The sequence below is a fragment of the Tenrec ecaudatus genome, chromosome 3 (genome assembly GCF_050624435.1).
Source record: "Tenrec ecaudatus isolate mTenEca1 chromosome 3, mTenEca1.hap1, whole genome shotgun sequence".
Lineage (NCBI taxonomy): Eukaryota > Metazoa > Chordata > Mammalia > Afrosoricida > Tenrecidae > Tenrec > Tenrec ecaudatus.
In genome coordinates, this window is record NC_134532.1 from 115,161,448 (window position 1) to 115,181,027 (window position 19,580).

Here is a 19,580-nt window from a genome sequence, read left to right on the forward strand (position 1 = left end):
TGGTCCCAATTCCCTCATTGATGGCCCTAATAGTTTGGGGTTTAACTTCAAGGTCTGTGATCCACCTTGAGTTTATTCTTGTGCATGGAGTGAGATAAGGGTCTTGCTTCATTTTTCTGCATGTTGATATCCATTTTTTCCAGCACCACTTGTTAAAGAGGGCATCTGCTTCCCATTTGCTCTTTTTGGGGCCCTTGTCAAAGATCAGCTGTGTGTATGCTGATGCTTTTATTTCTGGGTTTTCAGTTATTTTCCATTGGTCTGAGTATCTGTCATTGTACCAATACCATGCAGCTTTGAGAACTGTGGCTGCATAGTATGTGCTAAAGTCAGGTAAAGCAAGCCCTCCCACGGTGTCCTTCTTCTTGAGGAGCTCTCTGCTAATTCTGGGCTTCTTCCCTCTCCATATGAAGTTGGTAATCAGTTTTTCCATTTCTTTGAAGAAAGATGATGGTAATTGTATCGGGATAGCATTAAACTTATATAGTGCCTTTGGCAGAACTGACATCTTAACTATATTAAGTTTCCCAATCCAAGAGCACGGAATATTCTTCCATTTGTTGAGGTCGCTCTTGGTTTCTTGTAATAGTGTTCTATAGTTTTCCCTATATAGATCTTTTGTTTTTTCAGTCAAGTGTATCCCTAGATATTTCAGTTTGTGTTTGGCTATTGTGAAGGGTACCACCTTTTTGATCTCTTCGTCTGTGGTCTTATCTGATGTGTATAACAGTCCGATGGACTTCTGTTTGTTGATCTTGTATCCTGCCACTCTGCCAAACTCCTCTATTGCTTCCAGTACTCCCCTTGTGGAACTTTTGGGATTTTCCATATATAAAATCATATCATCTGCAAATAACGATAGTTTCACCTCTTCCTTCCCCAGACGAATACCTTTGATGTCACTTCTTTGCCTTATGCTGTTAGCTAAAACCTCCAGCACGATATTAAATAGGAGTGGAGACAAGGGGCATCCTTGTCTGGTTCCCTTTTTCAGTGGGATTGTGTTAGTCTTTTCTCCATTGACTACCACTTTGGCTGTTGGTTTTTCATATATAGCTTGTATTGTCTTGAGGAACTTTCCTTCCATTCCTATCTTCGCTAGTGTCTTAAACAGGAATTGGTGTTGGATGTTGTCGAATGCTTTTTCTGCGTCTATTGATATTATCATGTGATTCTTATACTTTTTCATGTCAATGTGACGAATAATACTAATGGTCTTTCGTATGTTGAACCATCCCTGCATCCCTGGTATGAATCCCACTTGGTCATGGTGAATTATTTGTTTTATATACTTTTGTATTCTGTTGGCTAGTATTTTGTTAAGGATTTTTGCATCAATGTTCATTAGGGATATCGGTCTGTAGTTCTCGATTCTTGTGGGATCCTTGCCCGGTTTGGGTATCAGAGTTATACTAGCTTCATAGAAGGAGTTTGGGAGTTTGCCATCTTTTTCTATGTTCTGGAAAAGTTTGTGTAGGATTGGTATTAGTTCTTCCCTGAATGCTTGGTAGAATTCTCCAGTGTATCCATCTGGTCCAGGGGGTTTTTTTGTTGGTAATCCCTTGATAACCTTTTCTATTTCTTCTATTGCGATGGGTCTGTTGAGATTTTTGATGTCCACCGAGGATAGTCTAGGGAGGGATTGTTTTTCCAGGAATTTGTCCATGTCTTCCAAATTGTTGAATTCATTGGAGTACAATCCTTCATAGTATTGTGTAACTATCCTTTTGATTTCATTAGGGTCTGTTGTAATGACCCCTCTTTCATCCCTTATTCTTGCTATTGAGATTTGTTCCCTCCTTTCTTTGGTTAGGTTTGCCAATGGTCTATCGATCCTGTTTATCTTTTCAAAGAACCAACTTTTAGCGATATTAATTTTTTCCAAAGTTTTTTTATTTTCCCTCTCCTGAATCTCAGCCCTGATTTTTATAATTTCTTTTCTTTTGCTATTAGTAGGGTTGTCCTGCTGACTCAGCTCTAGTTTTTGTAAATTTTGTGTCAGCGTATCCGTCATGTGTCTCTCTTCCTTTCTCAGGTGTGCTTGTATTGCTATGAACCTTCCTCTGATGACTGCCTTTGCTGTGTCCCATAAGTTTTGGTACGTCGTGTGCTCATTTTCGTTGGTTTCGAGAAATTTCCTGATTTCGTCTCGGATCTGCACCAGTATGCACTCCTTTTGCAGTAGAGAGTTATTCATCCTCCAATTATTTGCTCTTATTTTCTTTGTCTTCCTTTTGTTGATTTCCAGTCTTATGGCACAGTGGTCAGAGAGAGAGGTCTGTATTATTTCAATGTGCTTAAATTTATGTAGATTTGCCTTATGCCCCAGCATGTGGTCTATCTTCGAATATGTGCCATGAGGACTTGAAAAGAATGTGAAATTTTTTGTATTTGGATGAAAAGCTCTGTAAATATCTATTAGGCCAAATTGTCTAATTGTGGAGTTTAGCTCTCTAGTCTCCTTGTTGAGTTTCTTTCCCTGTGATCTATCTTTCTCAGTGAGTGGTGTGTTGAAGTCACCCACTATAATTGTCAAGTCTGTGATTTCTTTCTTAATCTTTTGGAGTGTTTGGTTCACGTATTGAGCTGGTCTCTCATTCGGGGAATATATGTTTACAATGCTTAGTGGTTCATTGTCTATCATTCCCTTGAGCATTATATAGTGTCCCTCCTTATCTCTTTTTATGGTTTGCACTTTGAGGTCAATTTTATCCGAGATAAGGATTGCAACCCCTGCTTTTTTTGTGTTGCTGTTTGCTTGGTAGGTCCTTCTCCAGCCTTTGATTCTCAGCCTATTTTTGTCTGTAGCCTTGAGGTGTGTCTCCTGTAGGCAGCAAATTGATGGGTTGTGTTTTCTAAGCCATTCTGCAAGTCTCAGTCTTTTAATGCCTGAGTTCAGGCCATTGATATTCAGGGTTATTATCTCCATGTGCGGACTCTGTGATGCCATTTTATACTTTTTGTGTTGGGAGTTTTCCTACTTTCCTTTCTCATTAGTGTGTGTTTTGTGTGTGTATCATTCTTGACTTCTTTCCATCCTTAAGTCATTGCTATCTTGGGGTCTGTTTTCTCTTTGTTGTGCTCTGGGTGAAGTTGTTCTATGTGCTGGTGTCTTATTTGTGCTTGGTGAGTGTTGTTCTTCTGCCCATACTGAGTCGGCGAGGATCTTTTGTAATGCTGGGTTTGTTGTAACGTATTTTTTGAGTTTTTCCTTGTCTGGGAAGACTTTTACTTCTCCATCGATCTTGATCGATAATTTGGCTGGGTAGAGTATTCTTGGATTTGCGTTGTTTTCTTTCAATTTTTGGAATATGTTACTCCACTCTCTCCTTTTTTTCATAGTTTCTGCTGATAGGTCTGAGCATATCCTTATGTGGGAACCTTTATATGTGATTGCTTGCTTTTCCCTAGCTGCTCTCATGATTTTCTCCTTTTCCTCAAAGTTTGAAAGTTTAACTATTATGTGCCTTGGTGATTTCTTCTTGGGGTCCCGTCGTGCTGGTGTTCTTTCAGCCTCCTGGATGGTTGCTTGGTTTTCATTCATTAGGCTGGGGAAGTTTTCCTCCAAGAATTCTCTCGCTATTGTTGCAGATGACTTCTTTGTTGTGTCTTCCTCCGGTAGGCCAATAATTCTAATGTTGTTCCGCTTCATAGCATCAGACATAGCTCTTAGGTTTTCTTCGGCTTCTCTGATGCTCTTATTAGATTTTTGTTCACGTTTATTAAAGTCTGCTTGGCTGTCCTCCACGCCACTGATGCGGTTCTCTGATTCCTCCTATCGATTCTCAAGGAACATGATTCTGCTATTGTGTTTCGTTACCTGCTCCTCAAGCTCCTGTATTTTCCTTTGGTATGTGTCTTTTATATCCTCTATCATTTCATCCTTTTTCTGTAGTGTTTCCCTCATATTCTGCATCGCTCCAAGCACCATTCTGAGAGCTTCTTTGTATGGCATCTCAATGTCTGCTTCTTCTATGTATGTTGTTATGTTCAGGACATCTTCTTCCTTTGCCTTTTGTTTCTCTTGTTTTTTCGTTGAGGTCATTGGGGGTGATGGCTGTTTGCGTTGAGTTGTTTTTGAGGGACCAGGTGCCATTTTCTAGTCTCTCTCTGGAAGACTTATAGGAATTCTTCTTCGATCTGCCTACAGCTGATTTTGCTATGGGATTAACCTACCACTTTATCTTCCTGTGGCTTCCCTATTAGGGGAGTGCCCCAGATGGCAGATCGACTGCCTGCACCAGTGTTGCAGAGGCTGGGCTGAAGTTCCCGATATTGGTTTGAATATTGATAAGTGTTGGCTGAGCTGCCTTTTGTCCCCAGGTACACAGGCAGGAACTCCCTGGTGAGAAGTCTGAGGAGTTTCCCCTGGAGAGCAAGCAGGCCTTACCCTAGCCTTGGGCTATCTATGCAGGGTGGAGCTCACCTAGCTGGGTGTGACCCAGGCGCAAATGCCCTAGGGCAATGGGAGTGCCCCGTAAGTCCGCAATGGAGTGTGAGAGAGCAGGGCAGGAACAAGGGGGGTGAGAAAAATCAAAAAGTGAGACTAGACTGTGCAGGGGTACAGGGAAGCGAGGGAAGCAAAAGAAACTATGTAGCTGAGTCCCACTCCCTGCCTGTGGATCTACAAGGGCTTACTCCCTGCCCCAAGCCCCAGTGGTAGTTCGCAGCTGAGCCCCAAGAAGGGTCGCAAGAAAACTGCTGAGCCACCCCCAGAGAGCAGAGAGGGGGGACAGAGAGCAGAGATGTTAACAGACGCCGCCGTGTAGCTGAAGCTTGATCCCTGCCTATGGAGCTGTGGGGGTTTGGGTTTATTCCCTGCTCAGACCACGCGGCGCGGCTGTGGCTGCGGCTGTGCCTTGAAAAAGCCCCTGCGCAGCCTTCCAAGGCTGTGTGGGAATATAAAGCAGAGACGCAAACAGAAGCAACAATGTAGATGAACCCCGATCCCTGCCTGTGGAGCCGCAAGAGTCCTGTTCCTGCCCTGAGGCAGATAGGGAAAAACTGTGGCTGTACTGAGACCAGGCCCTGCTACAGGCTCCAAATGGTCCCGGCTTGGGCAGATCCGGCAACTGGACTAGGGTCGAGCCCTAGCCGGCTTCCACTGAGGTAAGCCAAAAGCCCCCAGCCCCTCAAAACCCCGTGGATCTGTGCCTACTTATCTTTATGATGCACCTCCTGCGATCCAGTGGCGTTGAATTTCACTCTGAGCAACTCTCCTGGGCTGGATTCGGCGGAGTCCCTCTGGTGTGTATCACTCCGTCGCCATCTTCCCGGAAGTCTCTTCAACTTTTCACACAACTGGTAGAAGATCACTTTGTAATAGCATATTTGGTTCCAAGACCAGCCCCATTTCGTAATATGTTAGTATGTCCTTTAGCAAGTCATTTAGTTGTCCTCAATGTCAGTATCCTAATCTGCAGAAACCTTTCTGTAAACGGGATTTTCTATTTACATGTACATATGATCCACGTTTATTAACATAAAATAACATTGAGTCATCAATTGCTACTCAGGAGCCACCATGGAAACTGTGTCATCCTCATAGCTGTTGGTCGATAGAACCACAAGGTGGGTGAAGTTTTAGACCGTGTCTTAGTTTGGGAGCTCTAGAGAAGCAAAATCCGCAAAGTTTACCTATGTCTGTATGTACAGAACAAAGTCTGGAGCAAGGAAATGGATCGCCCCATTTCAGACAAATACAATCCGAATAGAGGTAGGTTTCAAGTCCATGGGTAATACGTTAGGCTTTGGTCTTCTCCAGACTTTCATATTCTCAGAAGACCACAGGCGGGTGTCTGTAGAAGCAGATGAATCCATTATCAGTAGATAAGAAATGTAACTGGAAAGGTGAAAGAATCTCAGGCCCTCAAGTCAGATGGTAGGCCATTGGCTCCAGTCCAAAGAACCAGAAGTTGATGACATATATGCTGTATCCAGGTCCAAGAGAAAAAAGCAAACAATTTCCCCCAAAGCATCCACTTATCTAGAAAGAGTGCCACAGTCCCAAGGAAACTTCTGTTCAATTGCATCCGGGCTGTGACCTGAGTAGGGTTGTTGTACCTCATCCCAAACCTCATACAGCTAATTGGCTGCTCAAAGCAGATCCCGTCCTGGAGTTGAATACATTGTATTGGGTCACATCACGGGGTTTCAGCTGCCAAATCACTGAGAGTGCTGGCCCAGCCAAGCCAACACAAAACCTAATTATCACTGGTTCCTGAATGCAAGTCTGGCAGCAAGTCAAACTCACCAGCAGCACCACTCATCACTTGTCTGCCAGTGTGTCCTATTGTGGTGGCTTATGTGTGGCTGTGACTCTGGAAGCTAGGTCACTGGTATTTCAAATGCCAGTAGGGTCCCCCAAAGTGAACAGGTTTCAGTGGAGCTGCACACTAAGAAGAGCCAACGAAGAAGAATCGGGTGCTCCCTTGAGCGGAAGGAGGCCCTGGATATCGTACACATAGCATGGAAACATTGCCAACGACTGAAGGCCTGGCGAATAGAAGCAGCTCCGTGTTGGAGACAGTGCCACTGGATGGGCCCCTTGGGTCAGAAAGCACTAGGAATATGCCTTCGGGGGAGCTGCTTTTGCAAAGTAAAGTTGACCACGGTGACATGAATTGAGTGAAGTCTGTGGGATGGATGCTTCAGGATCTGCATTTGCTAATGAAGTGAGAAGAAACATTTTCAAAAATCTACTAGTAATTGGAACTTGGAATGAGACCTCGAACAGTGTAAGATATGACAAAAATAATTTATAAATGATCAAGGGTTCATGGGGGGGAAGGAAAGAGAGGGGGAAAATGAGGAGCTGATATTAAGGACTCAAGTAGAAAGCAAATCTTTTGAGAATGATGATGGTAACAGATGTATAAATGCCCTTGACACAATGGATAGATGTATGGATTGTGATGAGCTGTATGAGCCCCCAATAAAATGATTTTTTTAAAGTATGAATCTAGGAAAATTGCAAGTTGTCACAAGTGAAATTCAATACATAAAGGTTGATAGCCCAGGCATTAATGAGCTGAAGATCATGGATTGCAGCCTGCATTACAACTCAATGTAAAGAACAAAAATCCTCAGAACTTGCCCAATAGGTAGTGTTATAATAAACAGAATCAAGATCGAAGTTATCAAGTGTTCCGTTTTGCTTGGATCCACAATGAATGCTCGTGCTCAGCAGTCCAGTCAAAGGCGCATTGCATTGGGTAAGTCTGCTGTACAAGACCTCTTCATAAAGACTTAAAGGACAAGGATGCAACTTTGAGAGCTATGGTGGGCCCGACTCAAGCCATATTTTCAGTTGCCTCATATGCATGTGAAATTTGGACATTGAAAAAGGAAGATGGAAGAATAATTGGTATATTTGAATTGTGGGGCTGATGAAGAATAATGAATATACCATGGACTCCCCAAAGAACAACAAATCTATCTCAGAAGAAGTACAGCCTTAGAGGCAGGGAGGGTGAAACTTTGTCTCACATACTTTGGACATGTTGTTAGGAGAGACCAGTCCTTGCAGAAGGATTTCATGCTTGGTCAACTAGAGGGGCAGTGTGGCAATGAGGCAGACCCAAAGCATAATGGATTGACCCAGTGACTGTAACAGTGTGCTCAAATAGAAGAACAATTTTGAGGACGGCACAGGAGCAGGCAGTGTTTTGTTCTGTTGTCCACAGGCTGCTGAGTCAGACTGACTTGATGGCACCAAACAATACGAAAGTGAAGCATTCAAGGATGAAATGACATTGATATGACAGTGATGTCATTCACAGGCGGAAACCCTAGTTAGTCAGGATTGGGATGGCAGGTTTGGGGGAGGAAAGAAAGGTGAGACTGAGACTTGTTTTGAATGTGGTAAATTTGGGTTCCCTCATGACGTCCCTTGGATTTTTTGATCACAGTATGGAAAATGGGGAAGTGTGGTTCAAGGGCACCAAAGGAGAAGAGAACTTCAAGAAAGTGAGTGTAGGCACCACTGCCAAGTGCTGCCGTGGTAATGATACGTGGTGATGGAGCATGGGAGCCATATGCAAAATAATAAAAGCCTTCAAAAGAGTGTCTTGGTAGAAGAGTAATGTTAACATCCCCATCCTCAGCCAGTCCTGGGGCCTTGGGGCTTGGCTCAAGGGGAGTCCCTCTGGGACATGGGGGTACAGTGAATGGTATGACCCTTTGCTGGGCATGCCTACACAGTAGGGTAAGCTGGGCCCCACTAGAGTTTCCCGCATGGGCTCCAATAAATTTCTTCCCTTTTGCTTAAAAAAAAAAAAGAGTGATATTAAAATGCAGAGTTAAGATTGAAACCGTGATGGTAGTGTGGCATTGTATTAAGATGGAGTAGTAAGCTCCTTCCTATGTTCACAACAAGAGTAAAAGCTGTTGCTAAAGCTGCTTTTGTATAGCCAAGCACCATGAGATTTGGTTTCTTCAGATGAAGGTTTAGGGACATCTTCATCAGACACCCCAATTATTGGCCTAATGGGGTTGCTAGTGCTCTGAGAGTTTGTGGGTGGAATCCACTGGAGGCCCCACAGCTGGTTTCTCTTGGCCTGGAGCACCGGAGGGAGGAATAAGAAAAGGCGATGGAATGTGTGGCTGATTTTCCTCCTGATCCATGCCTTTGTCAAGAGACCAGAACAGGGTGGCGCCTTTCGACCATGTCTAGACATTTTAATCCAAGATTCCATAGCATGATCCTTATCAAAAGGGAGTGAAGTACAGAACAATAGTTTTGATTCCAGTGGAATCCAGTCTTTCTGGAACCACGGAGTCTGGTTGAACCTTTGAAATCCCTGTCCTGAAGACCTTAAAAAGCCAGGAATATCCCCTGGAATCACCTTTAATCCAAACAATAGTTTAATTAATAAAGAACATCTGCCTTAGACTTTCTGCTCTTCTGTAGAACTACCTGTAATGAGCCATCTTGAGCAACTTGAAAAGGTTGGGGAGACTTGGTTGTCAGGAGTTTCTGTTAATTGTGGGGGGGATTGTTAATGTTTAAAGTATTAATTGTGCAGAAAAGGAAGATGAAAACAGTTGTGAGGCTTGAAGAATATAATCAGTTTCATTTAAATACACCTGTAGAAATCATTGAGTTGGTGTACATTTGTAATGAGAAAAATAAAATATGTAAATCCTATTTTAAAATAAAGAAAGACATTGAAAAGTAGTATGGTAAGAAGACATTGTAGGTTGGTCGTTCCTTCTAGGTAGAATAGGGAAAATAAATATTAAATAGTAAGAAAAGTCAAAATTATCTTACACTAAAGTGCACTAGAAGCATCTGGAATTTTGCTGTAACACACATTTATGGAACCCACCCCCAGAAGTTCAGACTCTGTAGGCAAACATGGAGCCTAGAGTCTACATTTGTAAGTTATTCTCAGTGTTGTTGCTGCTACTGCTCCTTTGGGGGTAAATCAGGGCTCCTTACCACAACATTATGGATTTTGGGGAACAAATCATTTGGTATTGTGGGGGCTTTCCTGTGCATTATAGGATCTTTTCAACAGACCTGCTACTACTCACTAGATGCCACTAGCATATGCCAAGTTGTGACAACCAAAAGTGTCTCTAGGCATCACCGAATATTCTGAGAGTTAAAATTGCTTCCAGTCGAGAACCACTGATGGACAGGTCAACTTATTGGGAAGAGACAGTGCGAGCAAACCCACAGCACCAGCAGAAGGGCATGGTCTGGAAGATAAAGTTTATGCATAACAGTGAACATTGGAAAAGAGCCTACCAAGGGCCTAGTACATCCTGAGTTGTGCATTTGTTACGTGGAAATTAAATTATTACATTATAATGAAAGGCTCTCCTTTCAGTTCCAAATGTCCTAACCATGGGCTATCAAGCTGGAACGGACATCGCTGTAATTCCAGGCTGTTTCCTGGATTCTATATCCTGGTACTCCAAGAATGATTTTTAGTAAATCATCCTCAATTGAGATCCTCAAGGAGATGGATTGACAAACATGGCAGCAATAATGAGCATCAGCATAGCAATTGTGAGGTTGGAGCAGCACCGGGCAGGGTTTCATTCCGTTACCCAACCGACTGGACAGCACTTAACTATAAAACAACATCCTCAATTGATGACTGTCTCTTCTTCTTTTAAGATGCAGGCTTCCAGGAACACAGCCTCACTGATGTTTGCATCCTCCATTGTGACTTCATCAGAAGGTCCCTCCATTTGTTAGGCAAAGAAATATTCTGGGCTAGGTGGGTAAGTTTCAATATTCCACATCAAGTATTTTTTAAAAGAAAAAATATACAATGGAACATAATGCGTGGAGATCTTCCAGGCCCTATGATTATGAACCTTTAAGCCTTCCACTAGTTGGTTGTTTACAGAAATATTACAACCATGTTACTCAAATCGAGGCTCCAGGACAAGCCACATCAATCAGCCACGCCTGGTGATCAAGCCAGAAAGGCAGAATCTTAAATTCCATCACAGATTTACCCTTTCAGAAGCTGTCCAGGTGATTATGTGGCTAGTAAAGTGTGAAAAGCACGGAGTTAAAGTTCTGAGTCCCTAGTTATGCATACGTGCTCAACTGATAAAGTTGAAGGTTCAAATCCACCTTGAGCCACCTTAGAAGAAAGGGCTGGCTACATGTTTCTGAAAACACAGCCACTGGAAATTGCACAGGTCCCGATTCTACTGACACACAGGAGTTGCCAGGAGTCAGCGTCAACTCCATAGAGAACCATTCATTTGGGCGGTGGGGGGGGGGAGTTATATAATAAATTCATTTTCCATTTAGCAATTCCTGGACATTTTGCTTTGTGACATTAACTGTAAGCTCTACAAGGTAACAGAACTCTTTCATATTTTCACTTGACCCTTCTTATTTCTGTCTTCAGAACTTCAGCCCTGGGCAAAGGTTGCCCCCCAGACCTCGTACGTGACCTCCCTTGGATAACTGTTCACCCCATAAACTTGCCTCTTGTTTGGCTTAAGGTTGACCTTGGGAGTGAATTCAGTTCCAGGTTTCCAGGGTTATGTGGAAATGCCATAGTCTTGAGGTGCCCTGTGACATAGTGGGTTTCACATTGGCTTGTTAACCAGATCAGCAGTTTGAAACTACCAGCTGGTCCTTGGGAGAAAGATGAGGCTTTCTACTTACAAAAAGATTTAGTCTCAAAAACCCCTAACAGCATGTTTACTCTGGTTTATAAGGTTGCTTAAGTTGAAATTGATTCGATGGTAGTGAGTTTGCTTTTCTGCAAACTGGGAGGTCCCACCATCTGTGAAACCAGTAAGGCTGCCCACCACTGCCCACTTTTTTTTTTAAATGAATTTGAGTTATGTTCACATTCTCCTCACATTATGTCCAGGACTTTCTACTGTGGCCCCTTTCAGAGTAAATGGCCTTGGTGGACAGGTACCATCTAGTTCTTCTGGTTTCAAAGATGCAGCCTTCCATGACTTACTGTGGCCTTCAAAGCCCCCCAAGGCACTGCACACTACTGATCAGAAAAGGAAGTCTACATTGAGTTAGTTGACTTTCATAAATAAATGCCCATCTTTAACTTTACACTGAACTCTAAAAAAGGCAAATCTGCTGTTGTTCTCCAAGCCACGCATAGTTGTTGCTCGGTGTCAAGCCCATTCAGGTTCATAGCAGTCCCAGGCTAACAGAGTGGACCTGCCACATGGCTGCCTAGGCTGTCACCTTTAGGGAAGCCGACCTGCAGGTCCCTCTCCTGGGAAACCCATGGGGGCCTTTGAACTGCCAACCTATTAGCCAGCAAGCCCTTAATCAGATGTGACACCAGGGCTCAGGGCTCTTTAAGCACTGAACTCCTTAAGTTCAGTGTCCTAAACTCTATTAAGTAAATCAATGAACCGAACCCTGGAATTTCATACTAGCCTGCTTCCCCACCGGCCACAAATGGGTCTCAGAAGAGGTTTAACTTTTTAATAAACACAACTCAGAAAATATGAACCTTCTCAGGGCTCGATGATTAAGAAGGATCCTGTTTGTTTCGAGATTGGAAGCAATTCATTCCGGCTGGGCCTTCAGCTGAGACTTTGCATCTCCCACCCAGAATAACTGAATCAAAATCTAGTTAACAAGATCACAAGGGGATTCTGAAAGAGATAGTCGGCTCTGTAATTCATGTATAGTATACATTGATTCAGTGTAGAAGCTAATTCTAAGCAGAGTGCTTGAACAAACATTGGTTTGAAGCTTTGGTCTCTTCTTCACCTCAAGCATGAAGTGTTTATTCACCCCAGATGTGAGTCTCCCACTTGGTAAGGGCGTTCTGAGTTATGCTGCAGAATTATAGAAGACATGTATAATCTGCATTGTGCAGGGCTGACACTGAGGCCACACAGAGGATCTTAGTCAGAGGGACAATTGTGAATGTGGCTCAGGATCTGGTAGTGTTTCCTTGTGTTGGAACGGGGTCGCCACGGTTCGGAACCGACTCAATGGCTCCTAACAACAACAATAACATGATTCTGCAAGACTGAATTTTCATCTTTTAATTAATATATATATTTTAGGTAGCTGTCTTCATCAGATATGTTTGCTGGTGTATAAGTAAAATATCAGAAATGAACAGCATCACTGAAATTAAAAACACGGCTCACCTAAAATTAAAATTTACTCATGCATTTATGTATAGCTTATCTTGCCTTTCTATAAAAGGATTCGAGGCAAATATATATAATAAATCATAAATCAACTTGCTAAGGAAAACCTGGGGATCTTTTCATCTCTTTCCCAGTGCATGCTAATTAAAAAGTCTCACATTTTATCATCTAGAAAGTAAAGTCATAATCTCCCTTCTCCCAAAGGGCATCCCTACAATAGATGGCTTTTGTGAAACATCAATGTCCCACCCCAACCCTCCCAAGCACAAGAAATAAAACTCGAAATAATCAGAAGCAAACCATTGGCATTATTAACAGTGTCTTTAATTTACAAAGAATTATTTTTATTTGACTGCTTTGGAAAATCACTAACAGTGGTAACTTTATAAAACATTAAATAATAAACAAGACAATGTTATACAGTACTTTGGATAACTTCTTCCACCAGCTTAGTGCAATGTATTATTGGCACCTACAAGTGAAAGTTTTAATTATTTCCCCTTTTCTTCTTCAGCTGTGCAGTTACATGACCAAAAAGGAAAGTTATCATTAAAAAAAAAAAGATCTCAGGCCCTATTTTCTGGACCCTGCTCAAAGGTTCAATGATTGAAATCCCCCTCTAACCTACCCACCCCTCTCCACCAAGTGAAATTACGAAAGGCATTCTCTCATTTGTTCTCACACACCTACACAAACTACAGTCTCATGGGAGCTGAGAGATTTCAAACCCTAAATCAAATTGAATTACACTGATTTCGTGAAGGGAAACCTTAGGCAGTGCAGTATTTCAGTAGTCAGGTTAAGTTCTCACATACGTGGCTTAGAAAATGTCCCAGGGAAAAAACAACAGCTGTGAACTGGGTCCCTGGACCAAGGTCTCTGAAAATCCCAATCTTCTTCTGCTGACCATGTTAAGAGGCACCACAACTTTAAGATATTACTAAGTATTAAAATACCTAAGCTAATCTCTTTGGAAACAGTTTCTTTCTTTTCCTGGTTTCTTCTGCTTCTGTTTACCACTGCTGGGGTTAGCATAAGGGAGACCTACTTTAGGGAGTTGGCCACTTGGTTGGCCCCTTCTGGCCCTTCTCAGTGACTCATAGAAGTTCAACAAGGAAATGTCTAACTTAGCTCCTGGCCTAGTCTAAAGTACTTTGTCCTTAAGAGCGCCTCTGAATTCCTGTGCACTGAATGGTGATGATCAAAACCTTTGGAGGACTATGCATTATTCTGACGTGGAGGCATCAGAACATCTTTAACCACCTTACGTCAGTAAGGTTCGAGTCCATTTTTTAGACGCCTCCAATAAAAGAATTCACTCTTTTGATAAAGGGTTCTGCTTTCACAAGTGTCCCTGCCAGGAAACGCTCCCTCACGCTGCAGACTAAGCCTGCTTCCTCCGGTGCTATCCTTAGTGCACACGGAGGACAGCTGCTGGCCACCCTCCCCGGCCAACCCACCGTGCACTTGAAAACCACCAATGCTTTGCCCTCAGACCTCTTCTCCAGGCGGAATAATCCCGGTTCCTTTACCTTTTCATCACAGATCTTTTTGTCCCACCCTTTAATCAGCTTTGTGAGTCCTGGCCAAACAGCAGAAAATAGTTGATTACTCGAGCGGAAATGGAAAGATAAAAGAGCTGCAGGAGTAAGTTGCTTTTCCAAAGCTATAGATATGTACGGAAATGTATAGCTACACTTCCATGCGCACACAGACATAGTTTTTAAAAAGGAACATAGACAGGGAGGAAGTGTAGTGAGGGGTTCACGGAGCTTAGTTCAGACTTCAGGCTTGCCTTGCTCCAGCTGCTATGGGTGTTGTTAATCTCAGTCAATCATGCAAAGCCTGAAGGAACAGGTTTACTTGTCCCATCCTGACGTGTCTGCACACACGTTATGAACTCGGCCTGCCTGAATTCAGATGAATAAGAATGAACGTGAAATCTGTCCAAGGAGCATCCCTCCCCTCTGCTCCCGTGCATGAACCGAAGCCCTTCCGTAAAACCAGAATCTTCACCAAGCTTCTTACATATTGTCAGAGTGCCACGTCCTTGTGATAAAAGCTGCTGTTTTGAAGTTGTAACCTAAACCGGGAGCGGTGTATGCGTTCATGGTCGTTTCTTGTCTCCGCGGATGGGTTGCTAGCCTTCGTAGAGATCAAGCTCAGTGTCGTTAAACACAAAGAAAGCCTTCACTTCACTGCAGCCCTCGGACACGCCCTCCAACTTTCATTTGCTGCCAGTGGAAGGTCCTGAAACAGGATGACTTTACACCAAGCTGCCTTCTACCTTGCAACTAGAGTCGGTAAATATCAGGTAAATATTGATAGCACATTGACACAAAACACACTACTACTAACGAGGTCCGTGCCCACTCTACACAATTGTCTTCAAAATAAGATACAGACAACCAGGTCAGAATAAATGCATCTTGGTATGTGACACGCCCTTCTTGTATAAGAAGTCAAGAGTTGAGGTCCAAGTCAGAACTCACTTAGAGGAGGAGGGAACCCACTTCCCAAGCACTCCCGGTACAACACTGAGCAGACAGCACGATGGCCAATAGCACAGAAGCTTTCTTTTGAAAACTTTTCTCTAATGTGTTACAAGGAGCACCTTTTGACCTTTACATGAAGGGTGGGTGGGTCACACATGCGGAAGGCATGGGTGGAAGGTCACACTAAACCATGACTGCGATGTGTAGAGGTGCCCCTTATAGTTCAAGGAGGCTTCGCTGTTCACTGGAATTGCACACAAACAGGCCAGCAAGAGCGGGGTCACCGGCCAGACTTTCCCCTGACCCACTCTTCTCCGAGGCCTGCTACGAGGGAGGAGAGGCGGCGAGGATGGGGCAGCACGGGACTTCCGCGCTAGTTCGGGAGTCGAGAGGATTCTTCAGAGCAGTGGCCTCTTTTCAAGCTCACATCATCCAGTCCGATCTCCCCAGTGTGGCCACGCCTTTTTTCACCTTTGAAGATGACCTAGGGAGAGAACGCACACGCCAGTCAAGCCGCCTCTGGTCCTCTCCAAGGTCGCTCATTCCACAAATCTCTAACAGCTAAGTGTTAGGCTTTTTGTCCAAGGAAAAGCCTGACGCACAGCCGCCAGGGTCTCTGTGGAAGAAGGGCATGCTTTGGGGTGAAAATGGATATCACCAAGTAAGCTGTGGTTCCGTCCACAGCACTCCCAGCTAGCGAACCTCTAAAAAGCTGCTCCATCGAAGAAGGCTCCTGAAGAGGACACTTCTGTCATAGATTATCAAGGTCAGAGGCAGAAGAGGGGGCTGGGAAATGAAGGTGCAGAAATGCAGAGGCACAGATCTGGAGGTCGAAATTAGGCAGCCTATCTTAGAAGTTGCTTCATCCTCCCCTGTGGAGTTAACCTGGTTTTGCTACTTAAAATTGGGGGGTGGGGTGGGGTGGAAATTAAGCATCACCGTCTTATCCCGATGTGATCTATGTAAAAATCCGAAATTTCACTATCCTTCTATATTTATCTTCTATAAAGCATCCCTGGTTCTTTGAAAAAATAAAAAGGAGAAAGCCTTCAGTGCTATGACTTGAACCAACTGATTATCTTTATTGCTCTAAGCAATATAAATATGAGGAAAAAATTATTAAAAAATCAGACTGTAAACCATATCCAAATATCACCACTGCAGTTTGAATGAATTCAAATTAGAATTGTTCCTACAAATGCTACGTTGAGACATAGGTGCAGGATCTTCTAAGAGCAAATATTGTTCAAACATCAACACAAAAAGACCTCTCCAACTACAGCCAGGGTCTTGCGTACATATGTAAACTATATACATTCAATCACAGATTTCGCCACATTTTGTCCTGGGTTGAATAGGACTTGCTAAGGGGATTTTTCTAGCTTCCCACTCAAGGCTGCTGAACTGCGACGGCTGAGGTAGAGGAAAAGAAAACGAAGCTTTCAATCAATCAATCAAAAGAGAAAGCTGCATGATTGCCAGGGTCAGCTTGACGGTAATCATCGGAAATACAGAGAATGGAAGGAGCAGGTCAAGCAGGGCCAGAGAAGCTCGTGATCCCCACCTTTGGATATTTTTGGTTGAGTTTCTAAAAACTTACTCTATTCCTAAATTTGCTTCCTCCCCACCCATTTTAAAAAGAAGGGGAAAGGGTGGGGCAACGGTAGTTATAGATTATAATGAAGGAGCAGAAAGGAAATTATATTGAGTGGCAATGAGTGATATCATCACACCCAGAAATAAACCAAAGATCTTCTTTTGAGTTTGGATTAATGAAGAGACAAGGCTTCTTCATCACCAGACCCCAGAGTCCTCCTATGAAAGGAAAACTGCCAGGCTCTGCCTCCTTGGAAGTACTACTTACGCTCTTGACGTCAGCCCCTCGCAAGGTGATCTGGGTTTGCCTCCAGCCATGGCCACCATTTCTTCCCCACAGGGCTGCTCCGTGGGCACCGTGTTTCCTCACAAACACCTGAAGAGCGCCGGAGTGCAGCCCAGTCACCTTGTGCCTGAACGACAGGCACAGGTCCCCTGAATGCATGAGGTGGCCGAGAGGTAGGACCAGGCGCGCAGCCTTTCCCCCTGGGCCTTTGGCTGCTGAGATGGTCAGATATTGTCCACCTGGAATGGGAAAAGCAGGGCTGTGTGTGTCCATGCCAACATCCCTCTCTATCATAAATAGCATGGGCAGGAGTTTTACAATTTTGCATTAAAAGTTGCACACCTGACAGCTATTTGTGTTTTTAAAAAAGGAGTAAAATAGGCCTGATTTCTCTGCATATATTAAATTCTACGTTGTAATGTTTACAGAACACATTCTTTTAAAAATCATTTGATTGGGGGCTCGTACAACTCTTATCACAATCCATACATCCATCATTGTGTGAAGCACATTTGTACATTTGTTGCCATCATCATTCTCAAAACATTTGCTTTCTACTGGAGTCCTTGGTATCAGCTCCTCATTTCCCCCCTCCCATCCCACTCCCCCTTCCCTCATGAACCCTTGATAATTTATAAATTACTATTATTTTGTATATCTTACACTGTCCAACATCTTCATCCACTTTTCTGTTTCCCATCCCCCGGGGAGGAAGTTGCAAAGACCCTTGATGACAAGGATGTACCTATAACTTCCTCCCCGGGGGATGGAGGACAGAACACAGTCTTATGGTTCTCGCAGAATGTTGAAGTCATGCCAAATAACTAGCAAAGCAAAAGCCATGGGATATGATCATAGGCGTGGACATATATGAACACACACATTCACCACCTCGTGAGCCCCACCAGTTGAAGGCTGAGTTGAGTTGGTTGGGTTAGGCAGAATTTCCTGTGGGTCCGCCCCACGTGCTATGGTGCTTTACATGCTTCTCTTCTTCAGGGGTCTGTGAACTCCCTGACGTTGGAACCAACTTTCCCCCGAAGCTATGCTATTGCAAGGCTTTTACGGCTATTTCTGGAACAAATGAATGATGCTCTACGAATCCAGCAAAACTGCAGAGAATTCGGTCCTGGATTCACGGACTTGACAAAAACAAAGAGGCACAGCACTTCCTACATTTTCCCCTGTCCTCAAATTATTTAAACCAACATTTAGGGTCAACAGATGTGCATGGCCTTTATGATCTCCCCATAAGTCGGTTTTTGAATAATCTTGAATATTTTAGGTAAGATATAAGGTTATTACAGTTAACCAGCCATTTTACGTGGGGAAGCACACCACAAAGATCGCTATTATTCTTCTAGAGAGTTCCTGCTAGCAAGACAAGCTAACAAACTAAGACATCCTAATACAAGTTTTAAATAAACCTTTTGCAGAGGTATTTCAGATTCTATGTTTAAAACACAGAGGTTATGATAGATTTTCCTCTAAAGAGCTGCCCTGTGAGCGTGCAATTCAGTTCACAATTGACCATGCTAAATAAAACTAAATAGCCACACAAAAGGGCAGTTATACAGTACATCTTTTTTCACCTCCTTCTCAAGGTTTTAGGCTATTTAATTAAGAGTTTTCTTACAGATTTCAGCATATAACAATATGTTCAAATCTGTATCCTAGGAAAAAGATGTTCAATTAGAATCTGTCATATCAGTAGAAATCCAAACAGATGTTCTTTAGAAAAAACATAATTTGGATAGGAAAAAACAATCAGGTTATTAATTAAAATAACACAATAATTTTTCAAATAGTTTATATTCTTCTCTGATGTTAGCATGCAATAATACACACCAAAACATAACCCCACCTGAACTTCCCAGAGGAATAAAGCCCATGAAATGTCAGCTTTACTCCTCCATCGTTCTACAAGTTTATGGTTAGAACATCCCATCATATTCTAAAGGATTTGTCGATAATTCCATGCCGGCCTGGTTTTACCACACACACCTAGCCCTGCTTCTAATTCTGTCACATCTTAGTCTTCCATCCAGCTAAGACATAACCATCTAAATTACAACCTGTTCACAGATTTCCTGGGGAGTTCCATTCTGAATCCGAGGCTCTCAAAGCTGACTTAGATTTTCAATCCAGTCTGCATCCAATGATCAAAGCTTTTTAACAGTATCTTCCCGAGTGTCAACCAGTCAAGGATCAATATCTCCATAAACAAACAAATGAACAAACAAACAAACCTTCCTCCTCCCACATCAGCCTGGTCTGTTTTGAGATAGTTCTGACTCCCAGGCTGAGAGGGAAGTCAATCTCCTTGTAGCTGACTCCTAATCATGCCATGTGGCCTCAGCGACCCACCTACAGGATGGTCAAAGGGCAGCCGACAATGACCTACAGCAGCTCTGCTCCACCATCCCTTCTCCAGGCTAAACAGCCCATTCCGTTGTCTGCTTTTCAGGGGCCTCATCACGCTTGCCACCCCATCACTCTCCTCTGAATGGCCGACTCAGGTGCTTTAGGTCTACACTTCGTGGATACGAAAGAACCGCACAAATTCTCTCGCTAACCTGAAG

At 43.3% G+C, this 19,580-nt stretch overlaps 1 protein-coding gene across 4 annotated transcripts in view; it reads right to left on the reverse strand.

Annotated features, from left to right (window-relative positions):
- Positions 1-12,923: 12,923 nt before the first annotated feature.
- Positions 12,924-19,580, reverse strand: part of NPNT (nephronectin) — a 76,102-nt gene continuing 69,445 nt past the window's right edge. For all 4 annotated transcript variants that reach the window (XM_075543962.1, XM_075543963.1, XM_075543960.1 and 1 more), the window contains 2 exons: positions 16,981-17,237; positions 12,924-15,600 (listed from right to left, as the gene is read on the reverse strand). In XM_075543962.1, coding sequence (XP_075400077.1) covers positions 15,490-15,600; positions 16,981-17,237 — 368 coding nt within the window. In that variant the 3' untranslated portion in view covers positions 12,924-15,489. The remainder of the gene's footprint in view (positions 15,601-16,980; positions 17,238-19,580) is intronic.